The sequence below is a fragment of the Zootoca vivipara genome, chromosome 6, assembly GCF_965207765.1.
Source record: "Zootoca vivipara chromosome 6, rZooViv2.hap1.1, whole genome shotgun sequence".
NCBI classification, from domain to species: domain Eukaryota; kingdom Metazoa; phylum Chordata; class Lepidosauria; order Squamata; family Lacertidae; genus Zootoca; species Zootoca vivipara.
In genome coordinates this window covers 51,829,648-51,852,424 of record NC_142589.1, presented here as the reverse complement: position 1 = coordinate 51,852,424, position 22,777 = coordinate 51,829,648, and the positions used below count along the sequence as shown (strand labels likewise).

General features: G+C 47.2%; 1 protein-coding gene across 7 annotated transcripts in view; it reads left to right on the top strand.

Annotated features, from left to right (window-relative positions):
• The window catches only part of ADGRG1 (adhesion G protein-coupled receptor G1), a 48,392-nt gene that overhangs the window by 20,303 nt on the left and 5,312 nt on the right, over window positions 1–22,777 (top strand). For all 7 annotated transcript variants that reach the window (XM_035118583.3, XM_060275893.2, XM_035118580.3 and 4 more), the window contains 12 exons: window positions 4,275–4,472; window positions 5,321–5,773; window positions 7,366–7,504; window positions 9,859–10,006; window positions 10,888–11,031; window positions 16,112–16,237; window positions 17,251–17,296; window positions 18,265–18,368; window positions 18,471–18,589; window positions 19,229–19,497; window positions 20,893–21,001; window positions 21,731–21,990. In XM_035118583.3, the coding sequence (XP_034974474.3) occupies window positions 4,433–4,472; window positions 5,321–5,773; window positions 7,366–7,504; window positions 9,859–10,006; window positions 10,888–11,031; window positions 16,112–16,237; window positions 17,251–17,296; window positions 18,265–18,368; window positions 18,471–18,589; window positions 19,229–19,497; window positions 20,893–21,001; window positions 21,731–21,990 (1,957 nt within the window). In that variant the 5' untranslated portion in view covers window positions 4,275–4,432. The remainder of the gene's footprint in view (window positions 1–4,274; window positions 4,473–5,320; window positions 5,774–7,365; window positions 7,505–9,858; window positions 10,007–10,887; window positions 11,032–16,111; window positions 16,238–17,250; window positions 17,297–18,264; window positions 18,369–18,470; window positions 18,590–19,228; window positions 19,498–20,892; window positions 21,002–21,730; window positions 21,991–22,777) is intronic.

Genomic DNA, 22,777 nt, shown 5'->3' with positions numbered 1-22,777 from the left:
GTTCCACTGTACTGGGGTAGGGAAAGCAAGCAAGAGGCTGCATTTGTTACTAACATCTAGCCAATTTCTGTACAGGCTCCATCACCTTGTGAAACAATGTTATGTATGATGTGCTTTTAGTTTTGCCCACAAACACCGTTTTGAATTTAGCTGTATTGAATGATGCCCCTGTTTCTCGTCAAGCCAGTATTGCAAGGAGTTCATTATTTTGCCCAAGCTGTCTTGGCCTTAATGAATGAGAAATGCAATCCAGCCAGATTGCTTTATGATGTGCGGGGGCTTGAGCTTAATGGCCCTTGGGGGACCTTTCAACTCCACAATTCTATGATTCCCTGCCAGGGATCTCAAGAAACCAAAGCTGTTGCAGTCCAGCAGACAGAGATATTGCAGAGAGGGATTCTTGTGGCTTTGTCCTCCCATCTCTAAAGCATCCTCCTTCTGCATATCTGTCAAGAAATTCTGAAAGAAATCAGGTATACAGGTGTATGTTAGAAAATGAAAGGCGCAAGAGAGGAATGGCTGGAAGTATGTAATCACTAAGGGTGGGTGGAGGGGAGGGTGGTGGGATGCTGAAAAGATGTATTATTTCGATTTGATTTGATGTTATTAGATGCAATTTTATTTTATTTTATTTGTGTGTGTGTGTGTGTGTGTGTGTGTGTGTGTAGCTATTGCAATCATAATTGAAAATTTGTTTTTATGTTTTGCTTTTGTTTTGTTTTCCTTTCTGTTTAATTTTTATTTTTTTTGTCTGTGTTTATATGATTTTGTAATGTTTGGAAGTAAACAAATAAAGTGTTTAAACTGCAAAAAAAGAAAAAAGAAAAGAAATTCTGAAAGCTTTTCTCCCAGTTGTTGACAATTACATGCAGAATAATCCTTATGGAATAGTTTCATCAGCTCCTTAGTGAGCATATTTGCACATGATGTACTTCGTGATGCATGGACGCAGTGTGAGATGTTCACACATCGGGGATATGTAGTGAATAAATAGAAAGAATTGAGTGGATCCAAACTCCTCCAGCAATTTAAATTCCTATGCTAGCACCAGAAGGGCCAAAGGCTGGGTGAAAGGGAAAGTTAGAGAACAGAGGACACCACACACCTCATGCAAACATTTGTCCGCACTGTTCCAAACCTGTGCTGGAAGTCTAGTACTGACCAAGTCTAGTACTACTGAAATGCAGTTCTTTGTTTGTTTCAGGGAATGTTTTTTCGCCAGGTGTCAAATTGAAACATCACGTTTCCCATCAAACTGAGTACACTTTTTTTTTTGCTCTAGTTATCTGCTGTGAAATAATCTGTAAACTTTGAGATGGCTCGACTGTTGGTTACATGACATTTCCCACACCTGCAAATCCCCTTTGGTTGATTCCCACAGGAAACTGGAAACTTGCCAGCAAGGAGCTGAATCTTATTCTCAGATGGGGGGGTGGGGATTTGGTTTGGATTTGCATTTTAATGTGAATCTACCTAATTTGCACTTCCTGAAACAATTCAGAAATCAAAACACAGCAATGTTTCACATTTGCACTTCTCTGAATTTTGTGGCGCAGGCCTCCAGCCAAAAGTGTGTACGAGAATGCATATATTGATGCATTATATTAGGCATAACTGTATATAAAAATCAATTTTAGGAGAAATGTGCTGTAAGATGCTGACAAACTTTTGTGAAGACTTACTTTTTATAACAACAACAACAACAACATATTTATACCCCACCCATCTGGCTGGGTTTCCCCAGCCACTCTGGGCGACTCCCAATAGAATACACCTACTCTCACCACCACCCCATCCACCCTCCCATCCCCTATCTACCTCATTTTCCCTCTTTCTTCTTAGTGTCTTAACAAATGAAACTAATTTGCAAAAATGATGCATGTTAAAATATGAGTGACACGGCACACACCTGTGTAATTCAAGAAATCTTTAATAAAAATATTTTTTAAAAAACAACAACACAATAAATACATCAAACATTAAAAACTTCCCTAAACAGGGCTACCTTCAGATGTTTTCTAAAAGTCAGGCAGTTGTTTATTTAATTGACATCTGATGGGAGGGTGTTCCACAGGGCGGGTCCGGGCTGAACGATGGGGTTGGAGATGCTTCTTCAGGTATACTGGGCCAAGGCCGTTTAGGGCTGTAGAAATGTAGAGAGCTGAATTTGAGGTTGGAAACATAAGCAACTGCATGAAAGCTGATTTGACAGATCTGTCCACCTTAACTCTCGGCATGTTAACCACTGCTGTATATTTGCAGCCCAGGAAGCCATACAGTCTTTGATCACACCTGTCTGCAATGCAAACGGGGTCAGGGCGGAGATTGTGGGGCCAGAATGGGAGGTGGAGGCAGACCCAAGGTACAGTGTACAAATCTCGTTCCCATTGCACTGACATTGTCATTCCATGCACAGTCTGCATGGTTGACTCAGACTGGAACCAGACAGATTTCTATATTATTATTGTTTTGTAAAAGTCGCCTACAGCTTCTGTAAACTTACTGCTGGTGTCTGGTGGGGCTAATGGAAGGATGCCCTTTGACAGTGGGTGGGGAGTTGAAACATGGGCTCAGGGTTCCAAGTTATTCCAAGACTGGGCATGGTTAACCTGTCAGGAGAGAAGCTGAAGTGTGTTTTTGGAAGGGAGAAACTCACCTATTGGATGCATCCCTCAACCTGAGGTTCTCAGCATGAGAAGGACTGCCCTGATGGAGCAGAGTTGAGGAGCCTCCAGCCCTATGAACTGAAGGGAGCTCCTGGGAGCAGGATGGGACTGTGACAGCCTTTCCAACCTGGTGATTTCCAGATGTTTTGAACCACAGCTCCCAGTAACCCCCACCCAGCACAGCTGTGCTAGCTGAGGCTGATGGGAGCTGTAGCTCTACCTCTCTTTCAAATCAGAACCGGTGAAGGCGGTGAAGGTCCTATGTGAGTGTCTGCAGGCAGTTGGAGGATGGATGGCGGCTAACAGATTGAGATTGAATCCTGACAAGACAGAAACACTGTTTGTGGGGGACAGGAGGCGGGCAGGTGTGGAGGACTCCCTGGTCCTGAATGGGGTAACTGTGCCCCTGAAGGACCAGGTGCGCAGCCTGGGAGTCATTTTGGGACTCACAGCTGTTCATGGAGGCACAGGATAATTCTGTATCCAGGGCAGCTGTCTACCAGCTCCATCTGGTACGCAGTCTGAGACCCTACCTGCCCGCGGACTGTCTCGCCAGAGTGGTGCATGCTCTAGTTATCTCTCGCTTGGACTACTGCAATGCGCTCTATGTGGGGCTACCTTTGAAGGTGACCCGGAAACTACAACTAACCCAGAATGCGGCAGCTAGACTGGTGACTGGGAGCGGCCGCCGAGACCTCATAACACCGGTCCTGAAAGACCTACATTGGCTCCCAGTACGTTTCTGAGGACAATTCAAAGTGTTGGTGCTGACCTTTAAAGCCCTAAACGGCCTCGGTCCAGTATACCTGAAGGAGCGTCTCCACCCCCATCGTTCTGCCCGGACACTGAGGTCCAGTACCGAGGGCCTTCTGGCAGTTCCCTCACTACGAGAAGCCAAGTTACAGGGAACCAGGCAGAGGGCCTTCTTGGTAGTGGCACCCACCCTGTGGAACGCCCTCCCACAAGAGGTCAAAGAGAACAACAATTACCAGACCTTTAGAAGGCATCTCAAGGCAGCCCTGTTTAGGGAAGCTTTTAATGTTTGATGGATTTCTGTATTTTAATATTTTGTTGGAAGCCGCCCAGAGTGGCTGGGGGAACCCGGCCAGATGGGCGGGGTATAAATAATAAATTATTGTTGTTGTTGTTGTTGTTGTTGTTGTTGTTGTTGTTGTTGTTGTTGTTGTTGTTGTTGTTGTTATTATCTGGAGGAACCGGGTTGGGGAAGGCTAAACTATACTGAAAGCGTAATTCTTTATATCCCTCCTCAGAAGCAAAGTTGTGTTGAAGTTCAGTGAGAGGAAAGTTGTTGTACCTGAGGAAAAGCCCCGTGGAACTCAGTGGATCCCATTTCTGTGGTGACATGTTTAGGATTTCAGGGTCAATTCATAAAATTAACCCTCTGCATGCCTTAAACACGCATCTATATTATAGTGCCACACACCCCTGCTTCCATGGAAAGGTTAAGCACCCAATGTTGGTGGGGATTGAAAGCACTTACCGGTAACTGCAGATTGTGCCAATGAAAGCTACCAAGAGCATCATTTTAAAAGGGTGTAGGTAATTCCAGGACCCAGAACCCTTTACAACATTCCCTTCCCTTTGCAGAAACAGGACAATGGGTTTTTAACTTCCACGATTGCTGGCACTTCCGACTGGGCTGAGGAAGACAAGAGTGTTCATGGGGTTGCGTGGAGAAACTTGAGGGGAGCCCTGTGTCGTTGCAAGACCTTGACTGTGAAATAAACTCTTCAGAATCTCTCAGAATGCTGTTCTTCTTGTTGCCTCTCCTCTTCCAGCCCCAAGGTAATGTACACATCTTGTTACCACCATTCATGGAACAATCAGGCCCCACCCCCCTGTCTTCACAGTAAAATGGTTCCCTGCATTTACCACCTTGTGTCAGGGTTCTTCCTGGGACTCTGTGGCCTCTTCCAATGCTGCTACTTTGGAGGTGGGGGGTTCAGTCGCATCCCAGCAAATTCAGGTTGTGTCAGCTAAAAATAGATAAGGGACTCTGGTGCAACAAACTTGCTCCCTCCACCAAATCAGGTGTGGTTTTTTTGTGATCAGGAAAGTGATGGGACAATGGAATGGAAAGTGCTTAATGCAACATACTATAACCTCTGCTTTAATAAAAATCAGAAGGAATGCTGAAAAAAATACCTGACATTTTCTAACCTCCCCACAAACTTGGTGCAAAGAAATCGGAAGGAAGGCTTGATAGACAGGTCATCCGGAAGTGTCCCAAATTGCTAATGCAGAAAGTCTTCTCCAGTGCGCTGCTGGTTGATGTAACTGTGTAACCGAGGGCTCATCCAGACTTCCTTTTGTGCTGTGTTTCTAAGCACAGGTCTGTGCTTTAAGTCAGTGTTTCTCAACCAGTGTGCCTCCAGATGTTTTGGGACTACAACTCCCATCATTCCTGACCACTGGTCTTGCTAGCTAGGGATGATGGGAGTTGTAGTCCCAAAACATCTGGAGGCACACTGGTTGAGAAACACTGCTTTAAGTGCCATGGCCTAATCCCTTCCACATTCCTAAATAACCCAGGACTTCTGTTTTAACAATACAGTCAGTGCAAATACTTCTGGGTGTTTCTCTCATGTCCTGATACAATGTCTTGTGTTGTTTTGGGGATGTCTGTGATGCAGGTATTTGTGGGATCAGCAGAGATGAAGGAGACTTCCAGTTTTGTGCAACCAGGAATCAAACAAAGAAAAGCAATATCAGTTATGAAATCCAGAGCGACGGCATCAGCATTGTAAACAGTGCAGAGAAACTGATCCTAAGGGCACCTTTCACTTCAGAAATTCAGTGTGGTCATTTTCCAGAACCCAAGGAGTGTCTTCTGCCAGAACAACTGGGGCCTTATCGCATCTGTTTACACTGGTTTCCGCATGACAGTCGCTTGATGATCACCTATGGGAAGTCCAAAACGAATTTCAGCTTGACTAGCCAGGCATATACCCTGTACTGTCCTATTACAACTGAAAATTCTTCTCAAAATGGCCCCAGTGTGCTTTACAGGGTCTCCTATGCCTTTAATAGGGGTGTCCACAACACATCCCTTCCAGACAGGTCTGCATATAATTTCTACTTCACAGGTAAGCTTGTTTCTTTTTAGAAGATGTAATTGTGGGACCCAAAGGTTCAGCAGGCCCAGGCCCATTCTTGCAAGGCAGCACCCCCTCCCCAGAACACAGTGGGCCACAAGCTGGTGTGCAGCTGAAAATTTCCTGGTGTCTCCAGACTGTCAATATTTTCTAGGAGGGATTCCAAGTATTTGAACTTCAGGTTTCCACAGTTAAAGTGGATTATCCCTAATGTAACAAGCCACTTAAAAAAAAACAACACAATTTTTTTGTGGTTTGGAAAGTAATTCATTGACAAGTGAGGAATGAAGGAGTGATTAACTGGGAAACTTCTAAACAGCCTTACAAGCAAATTGGGATGAATTCAGGATGGGTGATCATTGTCGTATAACTGCATCATGAACAAAGGAGAATGTTCATTGAAGACCAAATACAGTGGTACCTCGGTTTACAAACACAATTGGTTCCGGAAGTCCGTACTTAACCTGAAGCGTACTTAATGTGAAGCGAACTTTCCCATTGAAAGTAATGGAAAGTGGATTAATCTGTTCCAGACGGGTCAGCGGAGTACTTAAACTGAAAATACTCAAACCAAGGCGTACTTAAACTGAGGTATGACTGTATAGTCTCACCGTCATATAAGCTTTGTATAAGCAAATTGGGATGAATGCTGAATAAACAGGCCATCTGGAGGAACCCACCAATAAGCAAGCTGGATTATAGAGCCATATTTCATAGAGCCACCTGTTCACCAATTCCTCGCTTTGCCAAAGCCTTGGCTATAAGCTAGCCCATCCATGTCTGGAGGGCATGGAGCCTGAAAGATCATGTATGGGGAATCATAGGTGGAAGAACTCACTTCCCCTAATTCAAATTCCTCCCCCCCCCCACTCCCTCTATTGTCTCATGATCCAGTGGCTTCTCCTCTGGGTATACCAGGCTTGTGCGTAGAATGAACACTGAGGGCAGGTGGTGGGCTGTTGTATGTACCTAGAGGGGAGAGAGAGGAGGAAAGAGGTGGGAGTGCATGTGCAGGGACGTGCATCGAGCAGTCCTATGGCAGGAAGTGGAAGGGGAAGAAGGCAAACCAAATAGCACAAAATGATGAGTTTGTTAACCAAGGAGAAGTGGCGGCGGAGGTTTGTCTTAAGACAGACAATGATCAAAGCTGTATAACCAGGGCTGTATGCACTGCAAAAAGAAAATTCGCGTGCTCTTCCCCCCCAAGAAAATAACCATTCCCAATTATCCAGAGAAACCCAGCTAAAGTATGCAAATATCCATATACCATATTTGCATCTTGTATAATTTATTCTGTCAACAGAGAGCTGCGCAGCACATTGAGGCCCTGCCTCCCTTGACCACTGGAAACCTTCCTGGACCCCCTTGCCAGCTCCTGAGAGTTTGTAAGGCACAGATTATGTTACGATCATGAAAGCTAAGACCTTATTTTTAAAAAAACTAAACCTGAGTTTCTCTGGATGCTGAATCTGTGCCTTTTCTGCTGCTTTCACAGTGTGAGTAAGGAGTCCTGTAGCCTGGAATATAATCCCTAATGAGGCTGTTCCTTTTTTGCTTCCTTTTTGTGTTTGATTATGGGAAAGGTGATCAAGGAAATATGCCTGTTCGAGTATGCGATATGGAAGGAAAAGTTAGGAGCGTAGAAGAAAAGCTGAAGACCCTGGAAAAAGGCGTGAAGCCTGGCAAGAGTGGCAGGAACGGCCTTCGGCCAAACCCATTTGAGTAAGTATTCATGGGCTAGTCAACAGTCTTTGCTGGTGAACTATTTATTTAAGAAATCTTTCTGCCATCCTTTGCCAAAAAGCTCCAGGGCAGTTTACAGTGTTGCAGCATAATAAACAACGTAACGTACATACACCACACAATACCCATAAAATACAAAATAATATAAAACAACTGTGTCAGATTATTCGCAATGTCAACCCAGCAGTAAACTTCGCAGCTCAGCCCCTGGGAAATGCAAAAGCCTAGAAACCTGTTATCGTCTACTCCTGTCAGGTGCAACTAGGGGAAAATTATGTGTGACTCTGTGAAGCCCCGCTACCGCTTCTCTGTGGCAAAGTGGGGGTGGTGGGGGAACAATGTGTACAAGCCACAGGAAGTGTACGTGTGTGTCTCTGTCACTCTTCCCACACTTGAGGAGGCTTCGTATTGTCTGCATTTTTAAGCAAGCAGACCCTGATTCACACTTCCGGAGCACACAGAGCAAAATACCATTCTCCTTGGCTTTTGCACATCTCCAAATGTTGTGATACCAATGCTCATTTCTGAAAATTCACAAAATGTGTATTTTTAGGTTAAAACGCCTACACAAATACACATGTAGAAAAATGCAGTTCCAATACTTTAAAAAATAATGTATTTTTTCATGTCCCTCCCCCAAAAAAGTAATAAATCATGGATTGATGCAGAAATGGGAACTAACACACCAAACTCTGAACTAAGGCAACAAAAACTGTCCTGGGCAGAAAATATTGATCTGTCACTCCCGTTTCTCACTGTGGCTCCCTCCCAATCCCCAACATAGAAGATGTACGCCTGGGAATTCCAGCGGATAGGAGATCAATGGTGCAGGGAAAGGCTAAGCAATCTCCACCTCTTCAGGAATGTTTACCTCTTCAGGAATGGTCCCTCTTCTCCTTACGCCCAGCTGCTTTGCAGGGAGAATTGGTGAAGACTGGATTCCAAGATGTGTGTTTGCCACCAAAAGCAGAGATCCACCTAGAGTGAATCCCACTTCCCCAGCTCGGCACACTTTCCCAGCAGGTCACTGTAACTGTGTCCCACCCTCCCCATGATCTTCATCAGATGCCCCTCACCCACTGTTTACACTGGAAGCACAGTTTTACCTTGGAACTTTTCATCTGATACGCATAGCAAGTGCAAAATCCCAGACTGTGATTTGTGCAATATGGAAAAGGGTTACTGCTCCCTACTCCCTGGCAGGTGGGATGCGGGTGGCGCTGTGGGTTAAACCACTGAGCCTAGGGCTTGCCAATCAGAAGGTTGGCGCTTCGAATCCCCGCAATGGGGTGAGCTCCCGTTGCTCGGTCCCAGCTCCTGTCAACCTAGCAGTTCGAAAGCACATCAAAGTGCAAGTAGGTAAATAGGTACCGCTACAGCGGGAAGGTAAACGGCGTTTCCGTGTGCTGCTCTGGTTCGCCAGAAGCGGCTTCGTCATCCTTGCCACATGACCCAGAAGCTGTACGCCGGTTCCCTCAGCCAAGAAAACAAGATGAGCACTGCGCAACCCCAGAGTTGCCTGCGACTGGACCTAATGGTCAGGGGTCCCTTTACCTTTACCTTTACTCCCTGGCAGGGTCTGATCTGGCATGGGCTCCCTGCACCTGCAGACTCAGTGAGCAACAGGTATGATGTAGCAATATTGCAACCAGACCTCAAAGTAGCACCTGCAAATATTGGAAATGTGCCAGCATTGCATAGGCAGTCTGCTCTCTACTGCTGGGTCATCTAGTTCAATATTGCTTATGTTTATGTTTACCTTCACTAATCTGGTGCTGTCCAAATGTTTTGGACTACAGCCCCCATCACCCCTGACCAGCTTGGTGATGGCTGGGTTTCTTGTATGGGTTTTTCACCTATCTAAAGGAGCCAAAGACTGAACCTGGGGACCTTCTGCAGGCGCTGCCCTTCAGATCCTGACTATGTCCAGATACTCTGAATATTGTGGCTTGCCAACTATGAAACGTATCAGTGACTCAATACAGTTCCATGCTTCCTATCGGGTACAGTCAATTCCGAAACAGTGTCGCATGCCATTTTGCAAATATCGAAATCATACCTTACCAGCCCTCATTCACTGACACCAAAATGAATCAAAGTGCAAACATTCAGAAAAAGAGCCTGTGATTATTTGACAGCAGCCCTTGACAAGGCTTCTGGGAGCGAATTTGTTTTCAACTCTAAAAGCAAAAGTCCACAGCACCAAACACACTTGAAGGCTAATAAATGACCAAGTTGTATCAGCTTTGTTCCTTGGCACATACAGTTACCCAGGAAGTAGCTGTGAGAACCCTAGTCTCTCCAACCATACCCAGTTAACCTTTTCCCGACAGGTTGCTCCAGCGTTTGGAGACAGAGTTGGGAGAAGCAGAATTCCAAGGGAAGAACAAGACTTTTGGGAAGGGAGCACTGCTACATGCAAGCGTCTGGAATTTCCAGTCCTTCAGTCATCAGAATATAACTTTTGGACCCAAGCTGGAGGTGAGTAAAGGGAGGAAGGGCCCTTTAAAATTACCTGCTGTACAAATTATTGCTTCGTCCTTACCTCCCCATTACAAGAAGTTTCCTTCTCTATAGGGGAGAAATTCAGCTCAGTTTGTAGTTAACACCAAACTTGCCCCATTCACATTTTCTGACGCAGCATGAAAACCAAAATACAGTCATCCTTCATAGCCCACTGATTTTTGCCAAGTAATGTGTACAAAAGTGCATATACCAGGGCAAAGTGTTCATAAAAACACCTCTCTCAGTGAAAATAGCTCATACGCCAACATATTGTGGAAATTGCTTTGCAATAAGTTCACAGGTGACGCTGTGATCTAAACCACAAAGTCTAGGGCTTGCCGATCAGAAGGTCAGCAGTTTGAATCCCCGCGACGGGGTGAGCTCCCGTTGCTCAGCCCCAGCTCCTGTCAACCTAGCAGTTCGAAAGCATGCCAAAAGTGCAAGTAGATAAATAGGTACTGCTACAGCGGGAAGGTAAACGGTGTTTCCGTGTGCTGCTCTGGTTTGCCAGAAGCGGCTTAGTCATGCTGGACACATGACCTGGAAGCTGTATGCCGGCTCCCTCGGCCAGTAATGCAAGATGAGTGCCACAACCCCAGAGTCGGTCACGACTGGACCTAATGGTCAGGGGTCCCTCTACCTAAGTTCACATTAAGCAAATTGGCATACAAACGTGTACATCAGGATAAATTAGCACTAAAATTCTGATTAGTTTTCATTATGATTTTTTAAAATTGCAAATTGAAAGGTGGAGAACAGAACTTAAGGCTGGGAAAATGAGAAGCTGAGAGAAACCCAAATCGACCTGGCCTACCCCCTTTTCCTCTTCTACAAAGCATTTTCTTTTCTTTTTGAAGGAGGACAAAGAGGTTCGTGGCTTTGAAGTGATGCTGCCCAAAGCGGCCCTTGACAAAGTCGTCCTTGCAAAACCCAAACTCGGGCGCAGGCCTGCTACGCCGAGGGCAGTGCTGCTGGTGGTTTCAAGCTCCGCCCTCTTTCAGGTAAGGATGTGCAGAGAGGCTGTGGGTAAACCCACCTATCAGGCACAGAGATGTGAAGCTCCTTCAGGGATCAGTTTCTGCAACAAGAGCACCAGATGCTTCAGCACCATTTGGCAAAACAATCCCTGCCCAATTTATTGAGATCTTTCGTGAACTAGATGGTGGCATCTTTAAACTAGAAGGCTTCTTTTTTAGGGGGGCGGAATCAGTCTGTATGATGGCCTGAGTGCCTTCCATTTTTGGGGTTTCTGTATCTGTGAAGGTAGATAGTACATATGGGAACAAGCCTGCTAAACCAGCCCCTTTCTCTAAGCAACTGTAAGACAATGGCCGTAGCTGACTGCGTAAGCACCGTGATTAGCATAACCGATGAAGTCGCCTTGTGCCAAAAGGCAAATGGGTGTGCCTTTCCCCTCAGCTGCCTGGTAGTTAGAAACCAGGGTGGTTGTGTGAGAGCTGAGCAGCAAGAAAGCAGGCTGAGAAGCTAGACACAGACCCATGCTTGATTTGTGCTTGAATCCAAGGCAGTAACGAAGGGAGAAGCAAGTTCCATCTTAGGCTCAGGTTGTATATATGTGTAAATAAAACATATATCCAGTGGGTTTTTCCAGAGGGTACTCAAGGGTACACAGTACTAGCACCTCTTTTTGTTGTTGTTAAAAAGTGTGGCACTTACTGTAACTACTTCGTGGCGAGTACCGGCATCTATTTTTCTAGAAAAAAGCACTTCATATATCCTAAAGGCACCACAAATCTCAACCAGCCCTCATTCAAAGGAAACCAAAGCTGGGTAAGTGCCTGGAACCCCAGGAGTCTCTCACTGCTCAGAGATGGGGGAGTAACATGAAACACAATGAAATTTCATCCCCTTCTTGTTCTGTTATATCTCATCCTGGTCCTCCAGATTACTTTTGCAGATTATCTGCTGGTGTGACAAGGAAAGCATTTGCTGCTTTGAGATTCTGCACGGTGCCCATGCTTATCTATGTGGGCTTTTGTTCTGCTTGGTTGGTTGTAAGTCGCCTTGGGTTGCTTTGGGCTTGATAAAATGACTAACAAATTTAATAAATAATAACAAATAATAATAATAATCTGTTGAGAGGAAAGGATATGCTGGAGTACCTTTAAATGGCTGTTTATGCACTTGTGGCCAGGGAGAGGCAGAGAGTGATTTTTTCCCCCACCAGGTATTATAGTATTCACTGTACAGGTGAAACTCGGAAAATTAGAATATCGTCGAAAAGTGCATTTATTTCAGTAATGCAACTTAAAAGGTGAAACCAATATATGAGATAGATGCATGACATGCAAAGCAAGATATGTCAAGCCTTTATTTGTTGTAATTGTAATTATTTGTCGTTAGGCGGGTCAATTATAAATGGAATGTAATTAATGAAATGTAATAGCAATGTTTATTTTTGTTTATTTTGTATTATTGTAACACTTTGTTTTATTACTGTGGAATTTCCCAAAAAAAGCATTTGTAATTTTTTTTAAAAAAAATAATAAGTTGCATTACTGAAATAAATGCACTTTTCGACGATATTCTAATTTTCTGAGTTTCACCTGTATAATTCCCCTAAACCTGCAAGCTATCAGGGACAATTTCACAGCCACTTTATAATAATAATAATAATAATAATTTATTATTTATACCCCGCCCATCTGGCCGGGTTCCCCCAGCCACTCTGGGCGGCTTCCAAAAAAAAACAGAAATTCTAAAATACAGAAATCCATCAAACATTAAAAGCTTCCCTAAACAGGGCTGCCTTGAGATGCCTTCTAAAGGTCTGGTAATTGTTCTCTTTGACCTCTAGTGGGAGGGCATTCCACAGGGTGGGTGCCACTACCGAGAAGGCCCTCTGCCTGGTTCCCTGTAACTTGGCTTCTCGTAATGAGGGAACCGCCAGAAGGCCCTCGGAGCTGGACCTCAGTGTCCGGGCAGAACGATGGGGGTGGAGACGCTCCTTCAGGTATACCGGACCGAGGCCGTTTAGGGCTTTAAAGGTCAACACCAACACTTTGAATTGTGCTCGGAAACGTACTGGGAGCCAATGTAGGTCTTTTAGGACCGGTGTTATGTGATCTCGGCGGCCGCTCCCAGTCACCAGTCTAGCTGCCGCATTCTGGATTAGTTGTAGTTTCCGGGTCACCTTCAAAGGTAGCCCCACGTAGAGCGCATTGCAGTAGTCCAAGCGAGAGATAACTAGAGCATGCACCACTCTGGAGAGACAGTCAGTGGGCAGGTAGGGACTCAGCCTGCGTACCAGATGGAGCTGATAAACAGCTGCCCTGGACACGGAGTTGACCTGTGCCTCCATGGACAGCTGTGAGTCTAAAATGACTCCCAGGCTGCGCACCTGGTCTTTCAGGGGCACAGTTACCCCATTCAGGACCAGGGAGTCCTCCACACCCGCCCGCCTCCTGTCCCCCACAAACAGTACTTCTGTCTTGTCAGGATTCAATCTCAATCTGTTAGCCGCCATCCATCCTCCAACCGCCTCCAAGCACTCACACAGGACCTTCACCGCCTTCACTGGTTCTGATTTAAAAGAGAGGTAGAGCTGGGTATCATCAGCATACTGATGGACACCCAGCCCAAACCCCCTGATGATCTCTCCCAGTGGCTGCATATAGATGTTAAAAAGCATGGGGGAGAGGACAGAACCCTGAGGCACCCCACAAGTGAGCGCCCAGGGGTCTGAACACTCATCCCCCACCACCACTTTCTGAACACGGCCCAGGAGGAAGGAGCGGAACCACTGCATGACAGTGCCCCCAGCTCCCAAGCCCTCTAGACGGTCCAGAAGGATGTTATGGTCGATGGTGTCAAAAGCCGCTGAGAGATCCAGCAGAACAAGGAAACAGCTCTTACCTTTGTCCCTAGCCCGCCGGAGATCATCGACCAGTGCGACCAAGGCAGTTTCAGTCCCATGATGAGGCCTGAATCCTGACTGGAAGGGATCCAAATGGTCCGCTTCTTCCAGGCGTGCCTGGAGTTGTTCCGCAACCACTCGCTCAATCACCTTGCCCAAGAATGGAAGATTTGAGACTGGGCGATAGTTGGCCATATTGGCCGGATCTAAAGATGGTTTTTTAAGAAGCGGTTTAATAACCGCCTCTTTCAGCGGGTCTGGGAAGGCTCCCTCATGGAGAGAAGCATTTACCAACCCGCGAAGCCCATCGCCCAGCCCTTCCTGGCTAGCTTTTATAAGCCAGGATGGGCAAGGATCAAGGAGACAGGTGGTTGGTTTCATTCGTCTAAGCAGCCTGTCCACATCCTCGGAGGTAACAGATTGAAATTGATCCCACAAAACTTGACTAGACAGGACTCTAGCACTCCCCCGCCCCGGCCCTGCTCCCACGGTGGAGTCTACCTCTTCCCGAATCTGAGCGACTTTATCTGCAAAAAACTTTGCAAAATCATTGCAGGAGATCATGTGGCCCGTACTGGGCCCGGATGGAGCAGGTGGTTCCGCTAAATTGCGAACCACCTGGAAGAGTCTCCTGCTGCTGTTTTCTGCAGATGCGATGGAGACGGTGAAGAAGGTCCTCTTCGCCGTCGCCATTGCCACTTGGTAGGCTCGAAGTTGAGCTCTAGCCCGTGTCCGGTCTGATTCAAAATGAGTTTTCCGCCACCGGCGCTCTAGCCGTCTCAACGACTGTTTCATTGCCCTCAGCGCCGGGGAAAACCACGGGGCTGTCCGGGCTCCATGCAATCTGAGAGGGCGCTTCGGAGCCAGACAGTCAATAGCGCTGGTTAACTCCGCATTCCAGCGGGCCACCAGGGAATCAGCTGAAAGGCCATCGACATGGGATAAAACATCCGCCCAGATGGCCTGGGTTGCTGTGCATAAGAGAAACCTGGTGGGCAAGCAGCGCCAAGAACGGGCCCATCGGCTTCCTCCAACCAGGTCTCTGTCACACATGCCAGGTCAAATCCTCCATCCACAATCAGGTCGTGAATGGCGGTGGTCTTATTCATCATCGACCTGGCATTGCACAGCAGCACCTTCAGGTCATGTGGGTATCCCTTGCTGATTCCAATATCCGTCCGGTCAGGACCAGACCTGGAGGCAGGGATAGTCCTCAGACAACGACTAAGTCTGCCTCCTCGGTAATGACATGGTCTGGTCTTAGCGTAACTCCTCCTCCTACCCGTGACCACTGAGATCGGTTGTTCCAGTGCACACCCCCCTGTGGAATCTGCCCCAGCCATTTTGCTTGCTGGGACCCCCTCCCGGGCAGCCCTGACCCCTCCCCTTAAAAACAAAATAAAACCTCTAAAAAACAGCAAAGAACTCAACAAAAGAAGAACACAAAAAAGACAATAAAACAATAAAACCAAAAACAATAAAAATTACAAATACACTAAAATTTAACAGATTCCCACCCCCAACTAAAAATCCCTCCCACCTACCACCACTTTGTTGCTTTCTAGTCTTTTTTTACTGTTGCACTGCACTGAACTAATAGCATGTTGTCCAATTTGGGAGTCTCCTCGCTAGCCAGGAGCTGTAGCCAGAAACATGTCCGGCTTGCCTTGAAGTCCCTAGGCCCCATCCCCGGCTGATTTCCTTTGGTTCCAGCGTGTATGCTCCTGGATGAAATATGGAGCACAGGAAGCTCCAAACTAGAAGGGAACAGACTGGCCCTGCCTATAAAGCACCACTTAACTGAAAACTGAGCAAATTAGCTGCCTGCTTTAGGGCATCAACTGAAATGTCTTCCAAGCCAGGGATAAATTCCACACTTGCAGAAACGTCAGCTGCATTCCGACAAGCTCAGGTTGTGGCATGAAGTTCTGGGGTTCTGCTGCTGTTGGGAGAAAGAGACTCAAACTCTGCATCTGATGATGGTGTGACTATGTACAGGCAGGATCAGGTCCGCATGGAGGGAAGGTTGGGCAGAACCAGGTTTCATGAAGCAATACTGCCCCAAGAGGACAGACATGCAGGTGGACTTTGGAATGCCTTGGTATGCACAGACTAACTGCAAAGGCATGTTATGACTCAAATTGGGCTGTATAAAATGATGTGACTTGGGTGGTCTCAAATGCTCCGATCTTTATTTCCTGCAGGACCAAAGTTCTTCGGACCAGATCCTGGGTGGGAAAGTGATTGGCCTCTCTATCTGGAACACTTCAGTCCATGGCCTGCTCAAAGAGGAGCGGGTGGCACTCACTTTCTGGCACAACCGTCTTCCGGTAGGCCCTGAAAACCTTCATTCCGCTCAGAAGATCACAGGATCTTCTGGTGTTCCTTCTGATGTGGCTAAATTCTCCCTAAAGCTGGGCTGTTTTCCAGTATGAACTTACAACTCAAGTTTTAGCATTGCATGTGGAACCTTCTGAGAATCTTTGCCTGGTCACTTTTTCAAAGAGAAAAACACCACCAAGTGACAACTCCCTTTGCTGAAATTATTCTATGGTTGCTTGTTCTTGGAACCGAACCCCTATTTTCCAATCTCCTCTCTACAGTCAGGATTCTGTGCCCACTAAGCATGCCCACTCCTCACAGAGTTATTTTTCCTCCTCACCCTAAACATTTTTTGCACTCTTGCAAAAACTGCGCTTCCTGCAATACAGAGAGTTGGACTAGATTGGTTCCTTCCAACTCTTTGATTCTGTGAAATCCTTCTGCACTTCTGTAACCTGTCAATTCCTCCCTCCTGTGCAGATTTTGCCATTTGCTTCCATAAGGTTGCACACTGAACTGAGGTTGCTATCACTAGGAACATAGGGGGCTGCCTTATACTGAGTTAGGTAATTGATCTATTTAGCTCAGTATTTCCTGCACTGACTGGCAGCAGCTATCTATGTTTTCAGGCAGGGGTCTCTCCCAACCCTACCTGGAGATGATGGTGATGGTGATGATATTTTATTTGTACCCCGCCCATCTGGCTGGGTTTCCCCAGCCACTCTGGGTGGCTCCCAACAGAATATTAAAAACACGATAAAATATCAGACATTAAAAACTTCACATGGGGGATTGAAACTAAGACTTTCTGCATGCAAAGCAGATTGTCTTATTGCCTGTTCCCCAAAGTATATTGCTCCTGTCTTTCTATCTCTGACTGTTTCACTGGGTGGAAGTATATTTAAGAGACTGTGTAGTTGTGAGGAAGCTGTAGGGACATCTCACTGAACAGCAACATTTCCCTGTTGTTGGCTTTTAAATCACCTGTGTTAAATTCACCCTCTGATATTTGTTCTTTCAGTCGAACGTGACTCCCCAGTGTGTGTTCTGGGACATTGGCTCTGAAGGTAAGTTCCCACAGTAGCTGGGGTGGGTGAGATGTTTGGAAGGAATTCCCCTGAGCCCTCCTTCCACATCCTCTGTATTCAGGGGCGTAGCAAGGGGGGCGATGGGGGTGGTCCGCCCCGGGTTCCACTCTGGGGGTGTGCCACTTGGCGCCCCCACCCCCGCGACTCCCAAGCCGAGCCTCCAGCCTCCCGGTAAAAAGTCCGCTCGACGCCGATACCCCGCCACATAACAACGCATGTGTCGTTACGTAACACACATGCGTCATTGCGTAGCGACGCCCCCCCCCCCAGGGTGCACGGCAATTTGCCGCCCCGGGTGTCACAGTGGCTCGCTACACCGCTGGTTTGGTTGCTCCTTGAGAGCATGTGAAACCAGGTGTGCGAATCACAACCTCCCCCTGCAGTAGCCCACGTTAAGGACGGACTATTTGGACCAGAGCTTTCCAAATTTCTGAGCTGAATCTTGTTAATACTGGAGGTGCCCTTTTCCCACCTGAAATGATGTACCTTGGCAGCATGTATGAATTATCACCGTCTGGAATTTCTGCGTGAGTCACAGTTCTGGACATGCCCCTTGGTTGGAAACTGGTTGGGACAAAAGCAGTTCAACTTTCAGAGGCCTTCCTGAATAACAAACTCTTTTGTGAGACATCTAGGAGCAGGCAGGGACGATTCCTGACAAGCCTCCGCTGGCATGAGTTCCACAGGACAGGGGTCCTGCCATTCAAAACCCTCAGTCCCTAGTAAAGGCCAACTGAATTTTACAGGTGCAGGGAACTTTCTGTCTGGATTAGTAGAACCCAACAGACCACTCCCACACTGTATATGTTGTAGTAGAACCATTGAATTGTAGAATTGTAAAGGACCCACAAGGTCATCTAGCCCAATCCCTTGCAATGTATGGCTTTGCTCACTTACTCTACATGGGGGCGCCTGCCTGCAGTGAGGCTTCTCCTTTTCACCCCTAGCTGGCCGTCCAGGCAAGTGGAATTCATCTGGCTGTGAAGCAGAACGAGGAGTGGACCGAACCATCTGCCGCTGTGACCATCTCACCTTTTTTGCTGTGCTGATGGTGAGTGCTAGTGGCTCCCATGCCAGGTAGACCTGTGCAAAGGTCTTCCTGCACCACCTGCCCATTCTCTACCCCTTTTAAGCTGTCTCCTTCCACCTTCAGGTGTCCTCCCCAGAAATCGGCCGCAGCCACCAGGTCTACCTGACCTTGATCACTTACATTGGGTGTATCGTTTCGGCCGTGGCATCGTTCTTCACCATCTTCTTCTTCCTCTGCACAAAGTAAGGCAGATCGAAAATTTTGCTCCAAATAGGGCAGAAGTCCTGGGGGATTGGGGAGACAGCCCAGGAGGAAGACTTGCTGGATCCTAGGAGGAGATCCAACAGGGAATCATGGACTGAGGGCGGGGGGCAAGAATAATCAACAGAGGATGGAGGAGAGATGCAGAAAAGGTGAAAAGTCAGAGCAGGCTTCCACAACCTGGTGCCCTCCAGATGTTTTGCACTACAACTCCCAGCAGCCCCATAGTTCAAGGAACCATGGCTTTGTGTTATGTACGAGCCAGGCTGTTGTCTCACAAGTGAGCTCGGTTGTGTTTTTTGCTGCACTGATCTCAAGCCACCAAAGTAGAAGCATGGAAGAGGAGTATCCCAGGAAAAGGCAAGTGGGTCTTTCCTTGGGAATACCTAGCTTATGGCCACCAGCTGCCACATCTGTGGAGGGGAACACCATGGAGAAAACCCTATGGGCTGCTGGAGCCAGGTGTGCATGTGACAGACATGTGTGGCTTGTATTGAGAAAGAGTAAGGCATTGATTGAAGCCAGATCCTGGGAGATTTAGTGTATGGTTTGACTGAAGCTTAGGGTGGGGATCCCACACACAATTGGGAAAGAAATATCACACACTCTCTCCTCCCCAGGAGGAAGCAAGGGGACAACATTGTCTACGTTCACATGAACCTCCTCTGGGCCATCTTCCTTCTCGACATGAGCTTCCTCATCGCAGTGCCTCTGGCCCCTAACGGTGGTGAAGTAGCTTGCAAATCTGGCGCCATGTTTCTGCATTTCGGGGTGCTGGCCTGCCTGACCTGGATGGGTATCGAGGGCTACAGCCTGTACCTCCTTGTGATCAGAGTCTTCAATTCCAACATCAAGCACCTGCTCCTTAAGCTTTGCCTGGTGGGCTGGGGTGAGTGGCCAGGGGTCGCTGGGGGTGGTGCAGGTCTCTTGTGGACATAGGCAAAGAAGGTTGCGACCAGGTCCATTAGGAAGCTGGGCTGTACATAAGAGAAGACGATCCATATGCGGAGAGAAAGCATCTGATGCAGTGGAGTAGCTCAGAGTGTGGGCAGATTTCTGGGAAGCCCCCAGTTGAAATCTGGACTCTATCACAAAAGGAGGCTACTTTATGCCAAGTCAAACAGCTGGTCCATTTGGCTCAGCATTGTCTGGGTGTGGTTCTCCAGGGGCTGGTATTCAGCTGAGTCCTACCCAGAGTAAACCCACGGAAATTAATGAGCTGAAGGTAATGCTGGCCATTAACTTCAGTGGGTCTATTCTGAGCAGGACTCAGGGTCTTCACTATCTCTACCTGGGGATGCCTTTGGGTATCTGATCCAGCCATTGGCCTAATCCAGCAGGACTCTTCTTAGGTCAATTGACAGGAAGTAGCTTTTTTTTTTTTAACACGGGAATATTCAGAAGTGGTATCCTCTCCCTCTGCTTTGAACTGGAAACTTTTATCTATGGTAAAAAATAAATAAATTCAGCTTTAGTGCCTGAAGTTGGGGTGGGGGTGACCTCATAGAGCAGGGTTGGGGAGCCATTTTCAGCCCCAGACAACGCTTCCATGAAACTTCCCAGGGAACCCATGTCAGTGGCAGATGGGGCTGGGGGCAAAAGTGGGCAGAGCCAGAAATGTGCCTTTTGCCTTTCTGCAATCTGCTGGCTTCCACGCACAGCCCTCCCTTTCCTCCTTCAGTCTAGCAGAATTGAAGGACACATCCCAGCCAGGCCAAGCCACTCAGGAAGGGTGTGGCCTGGGGAGAGTCCTGAGGGCCAGTTAAGAGAGGCTTAGAGGGCAACATTTGGCCCCTGAGAAGACACAGGCTTCCCATACCTCTTCTCAAGCTTGGGGAGCAGCTGCTGCCCATTTTCCTTGCCCCACCCCAAGATAGGTTTCTGAGTTGCGGGATAAGGGAGGGCATTCTGCCTTTCTGACTCTCTTCCTGTCGACCATTCACAAAAAGCCTTGGAGAACATTTGGCCCCCTTCAGAACCCCTTGGGACCAACAGGAGGGCAGAATCCATCCTCATTTTGGATCCACTCATTTTCCTGTCTGCTGTTCAGAGTGATTTTATTCTGCTCCTTGTGGTTGTGTTTATTTCTTATTGGTTTGTAATTTTTATCTAGCATAGTTCACTTTTGCTTGCTTTGGAGGTTTTTGTACGTGACTTGCAAATACTTAGAAATAAAATGCATGTGTGTATGGGGGGGGGGGGGGCAGGGGGTGAATGCAGGTGCCAAGGACCACCCAGGGGAGTGGGGTAGAAACATTAATGCATATTGTCCTCTGCCTTGCAGGTCTTCCCATATTCATTGTTCTGCTGATCTGTGTGATCAACCCGTCGCATTACGGACATTTCCCCATTAAAGTGTATGAATCCTCTGGGGAATATACCAATGCAACAATGTAAGTGGCTTTGGGGGGGGGGGGTGCTGTCCTCTCACAGCCAAGTTGATTCAGGTAGCTGCATTCACAGTTTAGCCATAAACCAGAAGTATAAAAGCCTTTTCCTGGTAGTGGGCAGGGCAGAGACAGAAGTGGTCTCTCCCTCCCTCCCTCTCTCCCCCTCTCTCTCTCTCTGCCTGCCACCCTATTTCTCCACATTTCCAACCCCTGCGTGCACCGCGCCTATTTAAATTTAGTGCTGCTTGGGCCCGGGGTGGGATCCACCTATCAGATGTGGCCTGTGGAGGGTTGGAGAGGGTGTAAAATGGGCTTTCTTCTGCCCTGAGATGTTCAATGAACTTTGAAAGTTCCACATTGGATTGACAAAAGGACATCCTTGGTTGTGTCTCTCACCCAAACGGATGTCTCCAGAGCGGTGCAGTCTGTGCCCAAAATGTTCTGACAAACACACCTCGCTCAAATTTTTGATGAACAACCTTCCAAAATGCAAGCATGGGTGCCCCTATTTCCGTTATTTCTGATCTAAAAAGAAGGGGCAAAGAACATTCTACCGTTCCTAAGCTTGTTTGTCTAGACTTGATTCTTCTGGTCGGCCACTGTGAGGTCAGGATGCTGGACTAGATGGGCCATTGGCCTGATCCAACAGGGGTCTTTTTATGTTCTTATGAACATGCTTTGGGACACTGTGCCACATCCCTCATGCCTGCTCCCTCCCTCCCTCTTTTCCAGCTGCTGGATCACCAAAAAGGAGATCAACAACTTCCTGAATCTGGGCTTTCTAAGCCTGGTGCTCTTCTTCAACACCATCATGCTGGGCGCAATGGTGCAAGCGATCCTCAAGCTGCGATATCACTGGGGATACGCCGTGATGCTCCTGGGGCTGAGCTGTGTGCTGGGCATCCCTTGGGGGCTGGCCTTCTTCTCCTTCACCTCTGGAACCTTCAAGCTGGTGTCCGTGTACCTTTTCACCATCATCAACTCACTCCAAGGTCAGTGGGTGGCAGCTGTTTCCTCCCTTCACTTATTTGGGTTGCCATTTTGTCACCGTTTCTTCTCTCCAGTGGAAGTTGGTCTGTTAGGGGGTGAACAGGGCACTGCCCCACGAACCTTAGTCTCTACCTGGCTGCCGCCTTCATTACAACCAGTCCAAGGGGTGGTTCTGCTTTTTGTTAGCTCTAGCGCCACCTACTGTTGACCTCCTCGCCTATTGCCCTACTAGTCCCAAAGGGGAATCAGCCGCCATCAGTGCTGGATTTATATATAAGCTAAACAAGCTATAGCTTAGGGCCCCACTCTCTTGCCCCCCCCCAAAAAAAATTCACTATTAATATACTACTGTACTTCTTAATTGTATTTCAGTTCAACAATTACTTTGATAAAATACATATTTTGTTATGTGCAAATGGCTTTAGATACATATTATGTCCATAAATTACCATATAGCATATCTTCAACACAAAAAACAGCGGTAATTTGTTGTTGACAAAGGAGAGCTGGACATATTACCTTCAGTAGCTTAGGGCCTCATCAAACCTAAATCCGGCCCTGGCCGCCATTGAAGTCACATTCTTCAGCTTGCAGTTTATTACCAGGCAGCATCTTCAGAATCAGCCCAAGGGCCAAACTACATGTGACATTAGTCAATAGGGTTGTGAGTTTTGTGTTTTTTTGACATGGGGCAGGGAGACAGATCCTAATATGGAGGCTTGAGTTTTTTTTAGCCTTTTCCTCCCTTGCTACAGCCCTGATGCAGATTGGGGCCTCCACGCTTGCAGT